Here is a 14,311-nt window from a genome sequence, read left to right on the forward strand (position 1 = left end):
CCTGGGGATATATATCTGTGCTGCCAGGACTAAGGATCATTTACCTGGAAGAAATGAGGCTGTGGGCATAATCCTGAGCAACACAAAGCAATAGTAAACTATGGGGTCACATACAATCCTCCTCAGCTTGACATTTACAAGTGAGAGGTTCTGGAGGGTGGAGGCAGGAGGATTTCCTGCCACAGTGTCTTGAATACTGGGATTACAGAAATGAGTCACCACGCCCAGCACCATTTTATCAATTTTGATTTGAGTTAAAATCAAACTGAGTTAAAATAGTGTCCTGGAAAGGTGGCTCAGCGATGAAGAGCACTGTGCTCTTCTTGAGAACCAGGTTCGATTCCCATCACCCACAGGGCAGCGTACAACTGTCATTACCTTCCTGGGCTCCACACACACATAGCACTCAGACATGCATGCAGGCAAGACACCCAAGCACATGAAGTTAAAAAAACGAAACAAAAACAACGTTCTAAAAAGACTGGAATAAAGTTAGTACCCTCCCTGACTTCTTGCTTTTCATGTCCACCTTTCTAAGTAGTATCTTTATATCGAGAGTCATCATTTGTGGTTATATATTGCTTTTCTGCTGGAATACCCCGCCACAGTTCCAGCCTCATGTCAAGAGAGCCTGATGATTCAGTGTTGAGTCAGTACCTGATCATGTCTGTAAATATCTTGCACAGCAGGAGGGGCACTGAAAAAGGCTCAAACTATAGATGTGTGATCTTTCTTCTCTCTCTCTTTCTCTCTCTCTCTCTCTCTCTCTCTCTCTCTCTCTCACACACACACACACACACACACACACAGAGAGAGAGAGAGAGAGAGAGAGAGAGAGAATCGCTATTTAGCTATCAGTACTCACTGGTTACTGTTGACTCTGGCAAATTATTTCTTGTGTAAAATGGCAATGAAAATCCCTGCACTCAGGGCACAGAGGCAGGCAGATCTCTGAGTTCAAGGCCAGCCTGGTCTACAGAGGGAGTTTCAGGACTTCCAGGGCTACACAGAGAAACCCTGGAAATCCATCCCAGGAGGCTGCATGGGAACTAAAGACGATTAATCATATAAAATGGTTAGTGTTCTCTCAAGACAAGCGAGACCTAAATAAAACCAAGAGGACTGGAAGGCAGTTGAGCAGAGTTGGTTAACAGTTGGGCACCAGAATTGGTGGGTCTGGTCTTGAGACCTGTATTCTGTGACTTGACTCTGTGAAAGTGATTGATCACTGCGGCCCCAGTTTGCTTACGTGGGTAGTACGGATGATTGTAGTACTTGCTCCTGGGGCCATCGAGTGGTAAAAGCTAACCCTCTGCTCTCACTGTGTGGCAGGGTGCACGATGCAGGATGACAAAGTCTTCAAAGGTGTGTGCTGGCAAGTGCTCCATCAACCTCGAGCTTTGTGTGCTCTAAGGATGAGACTATAACATGGAATGTTCTTTGTGGAACGGGGCAGGAAATTTAGTAGCAACTAACTGCACTTTGACCCACTAATTTCATATGCTACAAATTTATCCAAGAAAGCAAGTTAGGGTGTGTCTGGATTTTGGTGTAGGCTTGGTTCATAAAAACAAAAGAAAACTGGGAACCATTTTAATGTTTTGCATGTCGTTAGAGTTCTGTCAATATGTGGGTCTATAAACACCCCACATGTAAATGGAAGGTCCCTCCAACAGAGTCTGAGGCAGGTGGGTAATCAGGAGGGCCATGTAGGGCACAGGATGATAACAGTGTTCAGAGCAATGGAAGGGTGTAGCAAACCAGCATGGTAGCATGAGACTTCTGGATGTTAGGGGTTATGGCCACCTGTTGTTTTAAACCAACACCCCCTCCCCTGTGGGAGTGTGTGCATTTGTGTGATGAAGTGTGTCCATGTTTGTGTGTGTGAGTGTCGGCACAGATATGGAGGTCAAAGGGCAGCCTCCAATATTGGTCCTTATCATCCACCTTGTTCAACACAGGTTTCTTCTTTCTTAATTATTGTTCTGAGTTTTGAGACAGGGTCTGACTGTATAATCTTGGCTGGCCTGGAACTCACCATGAAGACCAGGCTGGCCTTGAACTCATAGAAACTTATGTGGCTGGAGAAATGGCTCAAAGTTAAGAGCACTTGTTGCTCTTGTGGGACACCCACATGTTGATTCACCACCTTCTCCAGTTCCAGGGGATTTGATGCCCTCTCCTGACCTCTGTGGGCACCAAGTACACATGTGGTGCACAGATACACATGCAAGAAAAATACACACAAAACTAAATTTAATAAAAGATTAGGAAACTTATACTGTGTGTCTATGCTAGGGCATACCTGTCCCTTGACACAGGTATGGAGGTCAGACAACTTAGAGGACTTAGCTCTCACCCTGTTTGCTTAGGTTGGATTACTCTCAGGTTGTTGGGCTTACAGCAAGTATTTTGCCTGCTGAGCCATGTCACATCTGTTGTTCAGGATCTGGGATGACTGGCTTCTGGGCCTTCTCTTGTCATTAATTGTGTTTGGCTTTACACTGGTTACGAGGATACAAACTCAGGTTTTCATGCCTTTACAGCAAGCACTTTACCCATTGAGCCATCCCCCCGGCTGTTTAATTGTGTGTGTGTGTCTGTGTTTTAGATTTATTTATTTTATGTATGTGAGTATACTGTCACTGTGTTCAGGCACACCAGAAGAGGGCATCAGATCCCATTATAGATGGTTTTGAGCTACCGCGTGGTTGCTGGGAATTGAACTCAGGACCTCTGGAATAGCAGACCATGCTCTTAGCAGCTGAGCTGTCCCTCCAGTCCCTGTTTTTAAGGTCTACAAATGTATGGCAGACTAGGAGAATGGATAGCTATGGTCTGTATCCTTAGGGGTTGACAGACAGGTTCTAGAATGTGGATGCCTAGGTCCCAGTCCTAGCACTACAAACTATAGAACTGCCACTGCTATGCCTCACTTTCCTCATCTGAAAACTGGGGTAAGAATGTTAGGGATGCTTTAGAACAGATGAGGTGTAGGATGCAGTTCTTCATTTAGCGTCAACATGAGGTCAATAGGAAGCCGTTAGCAGCCATTCCTGCTGGTTTAGCAGTTCATTCTGCCCACATGGGGTTATGAGTTTACCCCGGGTGTTGGACGCTCTATATTATCTACATTTCTTTTGAGAAAGTCTTGCTATATCGCACAGGTTGGCCCTGAACGCCTAGACTCAAGCTATTCTCCCACTCTAGAAGGCTCCATAGGTACACTCCATTGCACCTGGCTTTAAACTCTTTGAAGAAAGGTAGGTAGTAACCTCCAGAGTCTGGTTAGTGCTGTCTGTGTGTGCATGTGACTGTGGTTGTCTTCTTGAGCATGGACAACCTTCCAGTGGCCACGCCCTCAAGGAAGAATGGCTCCCCCTCCCCCCCCCCCCAGTGAGATAGGTTGAGGCCCTTTCATGAGGCCCTCTCCTGTCTGTGTTGAACTTGGACTGGCTTAATCCTGTGCAGGTGAGCACAGCGGTGGCGAGACCCAGTGCCAAGGCCACATCATGTTCAGAGTAGCATTCCTCAGCACTGCTCCCCGTTACAACTCTTACATTCTTTTTGTCCCCTCTTTCCCAATGTCCCCTAAGCCTCATTTGGAGGGGGAATCATATAGATGCCCCATTTTATTTATTTAGGGTTTGTTTTTCAGGACAGAGTTTCTCTGTGTAGCTCTGCCTCTGCCTCCTGAGTGCTGGGATCAAAGGCGTGTGCCACTATTGCCTGGTTCTTGATGCCCCATTTAAGGCTGAACACTCACAGTAATTTTCAGCAGGCTTTAAATTACTTTAACAAAAATGACAAGTATCTGGAAAGGGTGGCGAGTACCTGTACCCAAGCACTAGGAAAGCTAAGGCAGAAAGATCATGAATTCAAGGCAAGCCTGGTCTACATACTGATATCTAGGCTAGCCAGGGTTACATACTGAGACATTGTCTCAAAACACCACAAAAAACAAAGGTGGCAAGGGGGATGGGTGTATTTAGAAACCTTTAATTTAGAGATAATCTAGCATGTGTGAGGTCTTGAGTTCATTCCAAACACTGAAAAAAAAATGGAGAAGGCCTGTAGAGATGACGCAGTAAGGTGCCTGCTTTGCAGACAAGTCCTCCTCACTCCTGTAAAAGAAAGCTGGAGGTAGCGGGGGCGGGGGTCTGTTCCTTAACCCCTGGGAAAGCAGAGACAGGGGGACCAGTGCATTTCACTGGCCAGCCGGCCAGCCTAGAGGAATCCGCAAGCTCCAGGTGGCGACTGGTATAGGAAGGCATCTGACAGAAACACATAAGTGGACACACACACACACTATACACAAAGCACAAAAAGTTAAAAAAAAAAAAAAGAAAAACAACTACAGCGGTTGTCATAATGACAACTAAAGGAGGGTGTGGTGGCTCATACCTGTCATTTCAGCAGCTGGGAGGCTGAGACAGGATTGCCGCAAGTATGAGGCCAGTCAGGTCTCGATAGTGAGATCTCGCTGGAAAAGGAAATAAAAAAGAATAAAAGCAAGCTCACAAAGACAGCCAAAAAGAAAAAAAGAAGACATCCATCACAATATAGGCAACAACAGGTTCGTCAGGAGTGGCAGGACGGCTTGTTTTCTGCTTCAAATCATAGCCCAGTTTCTCTCCCAGATTACCCGTGACCCGTGAATCAAATTCAAGTCGTCCAGGCAGTAGGTTCGAGTTCATCCCTGCTGCTGCCCCAGGCGTGACCTTGGGCAGCTGGCAACTGAGCCTCAGTTTACCTGACCTGGAACGCGGTTGACAGCTCGGCGCTCCCGACCCGGCCCCTCCTCGTCACCTCGGATTGGCTCGCTCGGCCTCCCTCTACAGGCGCGCCGGGCCCCAACCCGGAAATACGGCTCCTGGTAGGGGGCGGGGCTCGCACAGCCCGCGGCGAGTGATAGCTATACTGACCAATGGACGAGAGGAGCGGCCGCTGCGTCGCGGAAGTCCCGCCCAGCGTCGCGCGGGGGCGGGGTGGCGCTGGGGGCGGCAGGCGGCGGGGCGGGCGCAGGATGAGGGCGGCCATTGCTGGGGCTCCGCCGCGGGGAGGAGGACGCTGAGGAGGCGCCGAGCAGCGCAACGCTGCGGGGGAGGCGCCCGCGCCGACTTGGGGCTCATGGCCAGGACCACCAGCCAGCTGGTGAGCGCGCGGCGGCTGTAGGGCGCACCGGTCCGTTACCCGGGAGCGTGGCGGTCGCCTGGGTTCTGCTGGGCGAGGCGGGGCGGCCCGGTGTCGCGGGCCGGGCGGCGCCTCACCTGCGGCTGGGTGGCGGGCAGGACTGTTGGCGCCGGCCGAGGGTGCCTCTCGGCTGCGGCAGGGAGCGCGGGGCCCCGTCTCGGGCTGGCGGCGGCAGCCGGGGGCGCTGACAGGGCGCGGAGGGCGGGGGAGGCCGGGAGGTGTCACCCGGCCGGGCGGGGTGGAAGTGCCTGGAAAGTTTGTTTTCGGCTCTGTGCAGCCTGGAGCGGAGCCTCTGGGCTTACCTTGAGGTCCTGCCCGCGGAGGAGCAGCCTCTGGCCTTTCCCTGGAGGAGGGTCCTGGGAAGCAGGAGATGTGATTCCTGCTTGTAGCACCTGATGCTGGCGGCTCCTTTCCCGATTGTTGGTCAGAGGGGCATCTCGGTACTCTTGTTGCCTGCCGTTCTTCGCTCAGTGAGGTGGGAAGCCCTGGGAGGCCGGCTTAGAGGCCCCAGCGAGGGCAGCCTAAGTTTGACAGGGAGGAGGGGTTTGGGGGGCGGGGGGGGCGGGGGGGCGGGCGGAAGGACGAGGACGATAAAACCAACCACTTGTTGGGTGAAATGTTTGTTTTCTCCGTGTTGTTGAAAGTGTCCACAGTTGCACTTTCTGTTAAGTTTTAGAGTTCTTAGATCATGGATTCAGCGTGTTTACCTTGTATGAGATACGAAGTGGTTGATGAGAAGATGTCAGACGCCTAGCAAACTTTGGTTCAAAAGGCAGACCTCCATGGGATAGGGCTGTGGTTCAGTGGTAATCTGCTTGCCTCTCATGTTCAGAACTCTTTTGGGTTCGATCCCTCACCCCAGCCTTCTTCAGGGGGTGGGGCGGGATGGGAAAAGGGTTGTAGGTCTCTTTTTTTTTGAGGGGACCCAAGGAACTCACTTGGTTCAGTATGGTCTAGGATGTGTGTGTGGAAGTGGTTTTTAATGTTGGGGGGGGGGTCGTAAGCCCCTTTGAGAATCTGAAAGTGTGGGCTCTCATTGAGAAGCATGCACAGCTGCACCAAATTTAGTTGGTACCGGAGGCTCTAGAGCCTTCTGCATCTTATCCATGGACTTGAAGTTATAACCCTTCACTGTGAGATGGATGGTAATTAATCCAAATTCTAAAAGGAGGAGGACTTATCCAGTTGAGAAAAATGGTGAAAGGCAAAAGGGTGTTGCAACACTTGTGTCTGTACCCCGGGGTGCTGGGCTAGCACGGAAAGACATGAATCGTGGAAGTCTGAATGACATTGCTGTGGATATTTATGAAGTGAACTTTGACACAGTGATGCTGTTGCAATGTATAAGATGTGTATTTGATGGTGTCTATGGGAAAAGAAAAAGTGTGTTTTCACTTTGCCTTGACACTTCCATGATGGGTTTCTGACATCTACAATTTTCTCATCAGACAGCTTTTTCAGTGTTAAAAGCACTGGAATCTAAAGAGCAGAAGAAATTACAGAATAAACAATAGACTTCTCTGTAAGGAAATGAGAAGAATTAGGCCTTGCATCTTGTCATCTAGAAGTTCCCCCACATGTGAGAATATGCTCTGCTTCCTGTTAGGAGTGGCAGAGATGGTTCCATTGATGGTATTTTTTTTTTTTTTTTTTTTTTTTTTTGTCTGAGAACTGGGAGATTTGCATAGTTAGTGTATTTGCATTTGAACTTTAATCTGGCTTGCTGACACTGTCTCAATTAATTTTGCTCAAAGCCTTTCCCCTTTTCCCTTGTAATGCCAATAGTATGGCCTGAGGCTGTGGAAATAGGCCCCGCTCAGTCTGCAGTTAAGGTGGGCCAGAACTTTTAAATGTCATTTATTGAGCTCTTCTAGACAGGTATTTAGATGTGTACTTCATGTGTTGTGAGGTGAATATTGTTCCCATTTAACAGGTGAGGAAGCTAAAGTAAGAGAGGTCAAGTACATGATTCATGAATAACTGATTGGGTTTTGGAGAGAACCTAGTGTCATGTGAAGATCTCCCAAGAGAGACTCTGTGAGCAGCTTAGCCAAGCACCTGGTGTGAGGAGGTCCTCTGTGCCCCTGCCTAGGGCGTCTTCTGGAGCTTGGACTCCTGAGTGTGGTACTGTGCCTTGTTGGAGGAGGAGGGACATTATATTTTTATGGGTAGATGACCACATTCTTTGACCCCTGGGGCCTATTTTCAGTTTATCCTTTCAGAAAACACCTGCTTGGAAGAAGCTATGTGTGGTTTGCCCTCATTGAGGGCTGGTGCTCTGCAGGGATGAGGCTTGGACCCCTGCCCCTTTGGAAAAAAGAGATGTGGTTTGGTCAGAGGGAGAAATGGGAAATTGAGGAAAACTTAAGGTGCTTTAGGTTTTCCAAGGGTCCTCCATCTGTCTGGGAAAGTTAGGAACCATGCAAAAAATTCAAATTGTCAAGATTTTTTAAAGATAAGGATCTCAATGTAGCCTCCCGAATAATCTGGACCAAGCTGGCCTTGAACTCTGTTTCCCTAGTGCTAGGATTAAAGGTGTGTGACAACTAGACCATGACACTTTCTTTTTTTTCTTTTTCTCTTTTTTCTTTCTCTCTCTCCCTTTTTCTTTTTTTCTTTTTCTGGGTAGGCGCGTGCGTGCGTGGGTGTGTGCAGCCCTGGCTGTCCTGGAACTACAGAGATCTGCCTGCCTCTGCCTCCCAAGTGCTTATGCCAGCTTTTTTTTTTTTTTTTAATTTCATATGTATTGGTATTTTGCCTGCATTGTATGTATGTCTGTGTGAATGTGTCAGATCCCCTGGAACTGTACAGTTACAGATAGTTGTGAGCTGCCATGTTTGTGCTGGGAATTGAACCCAGCTCCTCTGAAACACCCCGTGCTCTTAACCACTGAGCCATCTCTCCAGCCCCCTGTTCCCCCTTTTTCTTTTAAAGATTTATATATTCATTTAATATATGAGTACACTGTTGCTGTCTTCAGACACAGCAGAAGAGGGCATTGGATCCCATTCCAGATGGTTGGGAGCCACCATGTGGTTGCTGGGAATTGAACTCAGGACCTCCAAAAGAGCAGTCAGTACTTCTAACCACTGAGTCATCTCTCTAGGGGCCCCCACCAACAGTCCCGTTTTAAGATTTATTTTTGAGCTGGGACATGGTGATTTTATCCCCTCTGCCAAGAGGCAGAGGTAGGCAGGTCTCTGAGTTCGAGACTAGCCTGGTCTACAGAGTGAGTGCAAGGATAGCCAGGGCTACATAGAGAAAATGTTCATCTTATGTGTGCATTGTTCTTGGAAGCCAGAAGATGGCATTAGACCCTCTGGAACTTTAGTTATACATGGCAGTTAGCTACTATGTGTGTGCTGGGAACCTGACCCCTGCCCTCTGAAAGAGTAAAAAGTGTTCTCTTCAGCTTGCCATGTTACATTTTTTGAGTTAGCTCTTATGAACTCTGTCTGTCATAGAAATAGGATGTATTTCCATCTCTAGCAATGACCCAGCAGGCAAGGCAAGAAAGGCCCCCATAAGAGATGGAAGTGAGGGATTGTTTTATGCTTCTTTTTGGAAAAAAAAATTATATATTTACTTGTATGTGAATATTTATCCATGAGTAAATCCCATGTGTGCATGGGTGCCTCAAAGGCCAGAAGAGGGTCTCTGAACCCCTGGAGCTTGAGTTCCAGGTGGTTATAAAGCCACATGATATATAGGTTCCAGGAACCAAATTTGGGTTCCAAGGAAAAGCAGGAAGTGCTCTTAACATCTGAGTACTTATTTTATTTTTTATAGATTTGCTTATTTTTATGTTCATTGGTGTTTTGCCTGCATGTATGTCTGTGTGAGGGCACCAGAACCTCTGGATCTAGGGCTACAAACAGTTGTGTGCTGCCATGTGGTTGCTGGGAATTGAACCTGGGTCCTCTGGAAGAGCAACCAGTGCTCTTAACCACTAAGCCATCTCTCCAGCCAATGTCTGAGTACTTTTGAAAAAAAATGTTTTGACATGAATTTTATGAGAAGGAAAGTGCCTTAGCTAGCAGCTGTCTGAAGAGATATAGTGCTGAAGGAGGGCTGGTCTTGGCCTCTAGGCTGCTTTCAGTACAGATTTGGGGAAGAGGAACAGGTGGCTCCTGGGGACATGTGTTTCCATTTTCAGCCTGTCCTCATCTTCTGAGCCACTTGAGCTGGAGTTGAGGTGTTCCTAGGCAACTGATTGACGCTGGTAGGAGCCAGAGATGAGCATGTAAGTGTCAGAGATGAGGCTCTCTGAGGTGATGTTTGGAGAGTGGCCCTCAGCATATGCTTTTCTCTTCCCAAGTACTGTCTTCTATGGAGTGCATGGAAGTCCCGTGGTATGGGTTTTCAGCAATTTGAGGAGAGCAAGTCATTGCAAAGGAACAGAGTTGTGCAAAAATGACTCCCTCAGCAGGTGCAAGTGTGCTGTAGGCCTGTCTGTGGGATGACAGGTGGCAATGGGGTATGCAGTGCAGTTGTTTTGAAGGCAGGTTCAAAGGGCAATACAATGGGGGAGGAAGTGTTGTGTGGAAACTGTAAGTTTGGGACATATATCTGTCAGATCTTCTCAGTCATGCATTCTTCTGTGACTGAATCACATTGTTCACTTGTTTGGTGTGATGCCAGACCTTTTTGGAGTTACTTGAATGTTGTGAACAGGTTGTATATTCAGTCTCTAGCTATTAGATCAAAGGCAGTGAACGCTTCCTTAGTGTAGGGATGTGTTTTCTCTGTGATGAGAAAGTGCTTTTTGGGATTGTGATGGGTGGTGGGTTCTGCTTTGGTACACTGGCTGCTCTTCAGAGGACCTGTGTTAGATTTCCAGCACCCACATGGCAGCTTACCACCACCTGGGAGTCCAAAGCCCTGTTCTGGCTTCCTTGGGCACCAAGTACATAGACAGACTTACATGTAGGCAAAACACCCATACTCATAAAAAACATTTTTTAATCTTAAAAAAGAAAAAGGAAAGTATTTAAGTCAGGTTGGAAGGCTAAGGCAGGAGAATCACTAAATTCACACATTTGAGGAAAGCTTGGACAAGTTAATCAGAGAGCCTGTTTTTTTAAGAATCAAAAAGAGCCGGGCGGTGGTGGCGTACACCTGTAATCCCAGCACTCTGGGAGGCAGAGGCAGGTGGATTTCTGAGTTCGAGGCCAGCCTGGTTTACAGAGTGAGTTCCAGGACAGCCAGGGCTATACAGAGAAACCCTGTCTTGGGGGGAAAAAAAAAACCCAAAAAGAACAACAATTCATTATAAAGGACTAGGTTATAAAATATTGAGAAAAGGTCTCACTGTGTAGCCCTGACTATCCTGGAACTCACTGTATAAATCAGGCTGGCCTAGAACTCACAGAAATCTACATGTCTTTGCTTCCTGAGTGTTGATTTAAAGGTGAACAACACCACTGGGAAGGATTAATTCCTTATCAAGGTGCCTGATTCAGGATTGTGATTTTAGGTTGCTGGATTATATAGAAACTACAAAAGCTAGAACAGCAAGTACTAAAGGTACATTGCCTACTGCTCAGCATGAATGCATGATTTCTGCCTGCAGTTTTGTCAAGGGGCCAGATGAAGGTAGGCAGATTGTTTTTGGGTGGTCTGGTGAGTTTCACAGATAGATCAATACCCTTTATGCTAGTCTATGTTTCATCCTGAGAGGAGTTGTATGTACTGACCTTGCTGGAAGGTCTAGTTAGAGGCTAAGGGTGTTCCTTTTGAGGCATATGTCCTGTGTGTGCCTGGGGGAACTCCAGCTGGTCTTCCCACTCAGGGGCTGCTGGTCTCAGCAGATTTTGGTCAAAATGCCCTCCACCAGAGACATAGCTTTCATAGTGAAATTGTGGATACAATCTCCCCCGTTCTTCAGCTGTTTTTCTCTTTTGAAACTTGAGTTTGTTGCATGCAATAGGAAGAAGTTGTAGCTTTAAGTGGCAGCTGTATATTGGATGCTAGCAGAGAAGGCTGGTAAGATTTTCAGACAATTCCTGAGAGTCTCACCAAGAGCTTTGACCTGAGGTAGAAATGTTAGAAGGGGCTTGGGCTAATTTTTCAGTTTTTCCTTAGTGTTTTTGGGAGACCTAAACTGGCCATGGGGGACAGGCCTACAAAGGCTATTTTATCTTCTGGAACTTGCCTGGAACCTTAGTCCTAGGAATTGCACTCGTGCACCTGTCTCTGGACTGTCTCTGTATTTCATTCAGGGTTGTTGTTCTTTGTGTGTTACCATATATGTGACTGCCCACTCACTGCCTTCTTTGTGTTCTTACAGCCCTTTCCTTCTGGCTTCTCCCTTTCCTCACTTCAAGGACTTGATGGTTGAATCTCCGAGTACCACTGCATGTGCCACCTCCTCTTCCCTCCTGGTTTGTTATTTTGTTTCTCCCAACACAGACACAGACACAGAAAGACATATGAGAATGCATGCACAAATGTGTGCACGCACTATATCTATGTCCAGGCAGATGTGCAAGATGTTTGGGGCTGCCAGGTTCTCAGTGGCCTCTTTTCTTTCCTATGTTCTTTCTCTTTGCCTGAATAAATTCCCCTCTGTGGAAGGCCCCTCACACAACATTTCCCTTGGCTGTATAGCCTTGTCTGACCAGTATGTTTCATGGTGGCTGCCCTTTCCTCAGACCTTGGTTCTACATCATTTATTGTGTTCATGTCTGTGTCTCTAAGGTAAACTCTGTTGTAGCTTTGGCTTTCAGAGCCTACAGCCTCTAGCTGACCCCTGTTGCTCTTTTCTCACTCTTCCCTCTTGGTTCTTATACCTAGGTGGGTGTTCTTTGGTATCTATGGACACAGCCCTGTTCCTCAGTCTCCACCTCTTGTTTGTATTTATTTATTTTGAGGCAGGGTTCTCTGTGTAGCCCTGGCTATCCTGGAACTAGCTAGGTAGACCAGGCTGATCTACTCAGAGATCTGCCTGCTCTGCCGCCAGAGTTCTGGGATTGAACACATGTACCACTGCTGCCCAGCTTCCTAGCCCCCTTTTTTTTTTTTTTTGGTTTTGTTTTGTTTTGTTGGATTTGGTTTTTTCGAGACAGGGTATAGCCTGTATAGCCCTGGCTGTCTTGGAACTCACTCTGTAGACCAGGCTGGCCTCGAACTCAGAAATCCACCTGCCCCTGCTTCCCAGAGTGCTGGGATTACAGGTGTGCACCACCACCGCCCGGCCCTAGCCCTTTTAAGACAGGATCTTGGTATGTCTCTTAGGCTAACTTAGAACTTTAGGCCCTGATCTCCCTGCTTTAGCTTTCCCAGTGCTTGGATTCTGGTATTTACCACCACCTCTTGTTTACTGTCTGTGTCTGTCTCTTGTTAGTGTTCCTGTGCCAGAATTGAACTCCTAGTATTATTTCTCTAGAGTCACCCACCCTTGTATTTTGAGACTCACAGGAACCTGGGGCTCTCGTCAACTAGGCTAAATTAGCTGGCAGCTAGCTCCTGGATCTGCATGTCTCTACTTCCTGAGTGCTGAGATAAGAAAGGATTCACCACCACACCCAACTTTTTATGTGGATTCTGGGAATTGAATTTAGGTCCTTTGCATGACAAGCATTTTACTGATTCATCTATGCAGCCAGTTTCTTTTTTTCTCCTTTCCACCATCCTCCCTTTTCTTTTTCTCTTTTCCACTCCCCTCACTCCTTCCTTTTTTGTATCTTTGTCTCTCTCTGTCTATGTGTGTGTGTGTGTTTACATTTGTTTGTGCATATGTGCATAAATGTGGAACGGGAGGTTTGACATTATCTTCTACTTTATTTTGTGTGCCTGTTATATGTTTGAGTGTGCGTAAGTGTATGTATAGGCCAGAGATCAATTTAGGATGTCTTCCTCCATTGTTCTCCACCTTTTTTTTTTTTTTTTTTTTTTTTGAGATAAGGTCTCCAGTGAACTTAGAGCTCACTGTTTTACTAGACTGACTGGCAAGTGCTGAGATTATAGGCATGCACTCTAATACCCGCTTGTTACTTGGTTGCCAGGTATCTGAACTTAGGCCCTAATGTTTGCTTAGCAGCATCCGATCCTCTGAGCGATCTCTAGGGAGCTCTACCTTATTTTTGAGACAGGGTCTTTTCTTTTTTTTTTCTTTTTTTTCTTTTCTTTTTTTTTTTTTTTTTTTCTGAGACAGGGTTTCTCTATATAGCCCTGGCTGTCCTGGAACTCACTCTGTAGACCAGGATGGCCTCGAACTCAGAGATCCGCCTGCCTCTGCCTCCCAGAGTGCTGGGATTACAGGCGTGAGCCACCACCGCCTGGCTTTTTTGAGACCAGGTCTTTTCACTGAACCCGAAGCTAACCAGTTCAGCAAGACTGGCTGACATAATGTCACACCTCACATTTTACATAGGTGCTGGGAATCTGAATCTACCATTTTAGGCAATATGTTTAACATATCCCCTCCCTGTTATTCCTTTCCTTTCCTTTTTTTTCTTTCTTTCTTTTCTTACCCCCCTCTCTTTTTCTAGCTGTCTTCAGTCACACCAGAAGAGGGCATCAGATTACATTACAGAAGGTTGTGAGCCACAACGTGGTTGCTGGGAATTGAACTCAGGACCTCTCAGGTGTCATATACCTAAGAGCAGTCAGTGCTCTTAGGTGTATGACACTACCCCCAGGCTGATCTTAGCAGTTTTGAAGACCAGTATCAGGTATTATCTGATGCCAGCTATTGGTATATATGTCCTTATGGTCAGAATGGAGTTATGCGTCTTGGGGAGAAGAATGGGGGGGGTGGATTCAGTATCATTTCATCATGTTACATCAAAGGTGCATGTTATCAAAGTCAGGTATTACTGCCTGAAGACAGTAGAACAATCCCAGCACTCAGGAGGCAGAGGCAGGTGGATCTCAGTCAGTTCAAGACTAGCCTGGTCTACAGAGCAAGTTCCAGAATAGCTGGGGATAAACAGAAAAATCCTGTCTCAAAAAGCAAAATAAATGAAGTGATGTACTACTGTAGATGTTGACCATGATCAGCCTGGCTAAGAGTCAGTCTTTATCAACTTTCTCCATTGTGAAGTGTGCCCTGACCTTACCTACAGCACACAGCTAGTGAATGTGGCATTATATTCTCTTGGATTGTTACTTTTAT

The 14,311-nt window shown here is 46.9% G+C and overlaps 1 protein-coding gene and 1 long non-coding RNA gene across 2 annotated transcripts in view; one reads left to right on the forward strand and one right to left on the reverse strand.

Moving 5' to 3' along the window:
• Positions 1-3,979: 3,979 nt before the first annotated feature.
• Positions 3,980-4,919, reverse strand: LOC127695079 (uncharacterized). Its single transcript, XR_007979895.1, has 3 exons — positions 4,646-4,919; positions 4,405-4,483; positions 3,980-4,124 (listed from the first exon to the last, which is right to left on the reverse strand). It is a non-coding gene; the product is annotated as an uncharacterized LOC127695079 (long non-coding RNA).
• An 84-nt stretch (positions 4,920-5,003) lies between these two features.
• Positions 5,004-14,311, forward strand: part of Pdpk1 (3-phosphoinositide dependent protein kinase 1) — a 65,970-nt gene continuing 56,662 nt past the window's right edge. Inside the window, exon 1 of the mRNA XM_052196957.1 lies at positions 5,004-5,154. Coding sequence (XP_052052917.1) covers positions 5,131-5,154 — 24 coding nt within the window. The 5' untranslated portion in view covers positions 5,004-5,130. The remainder of the gene's footprint in view (positions 5,155-14,311) is intronic.

Source organism: Apodemus sylvaticus, chromosome 10 (assembly GCF_947179515.1).
Source record: "Apodemus sylvaticus chromosome 10, mApoSyl1.1, whole genome shotgun sequence".
Taxonomy (NCBI): domain Eukaryota; kingdom Metazoa; phylum Chordata; class Mammalia; order Rodentia; family Muridae; genus Apodemus; species Apodemus sylvaticus.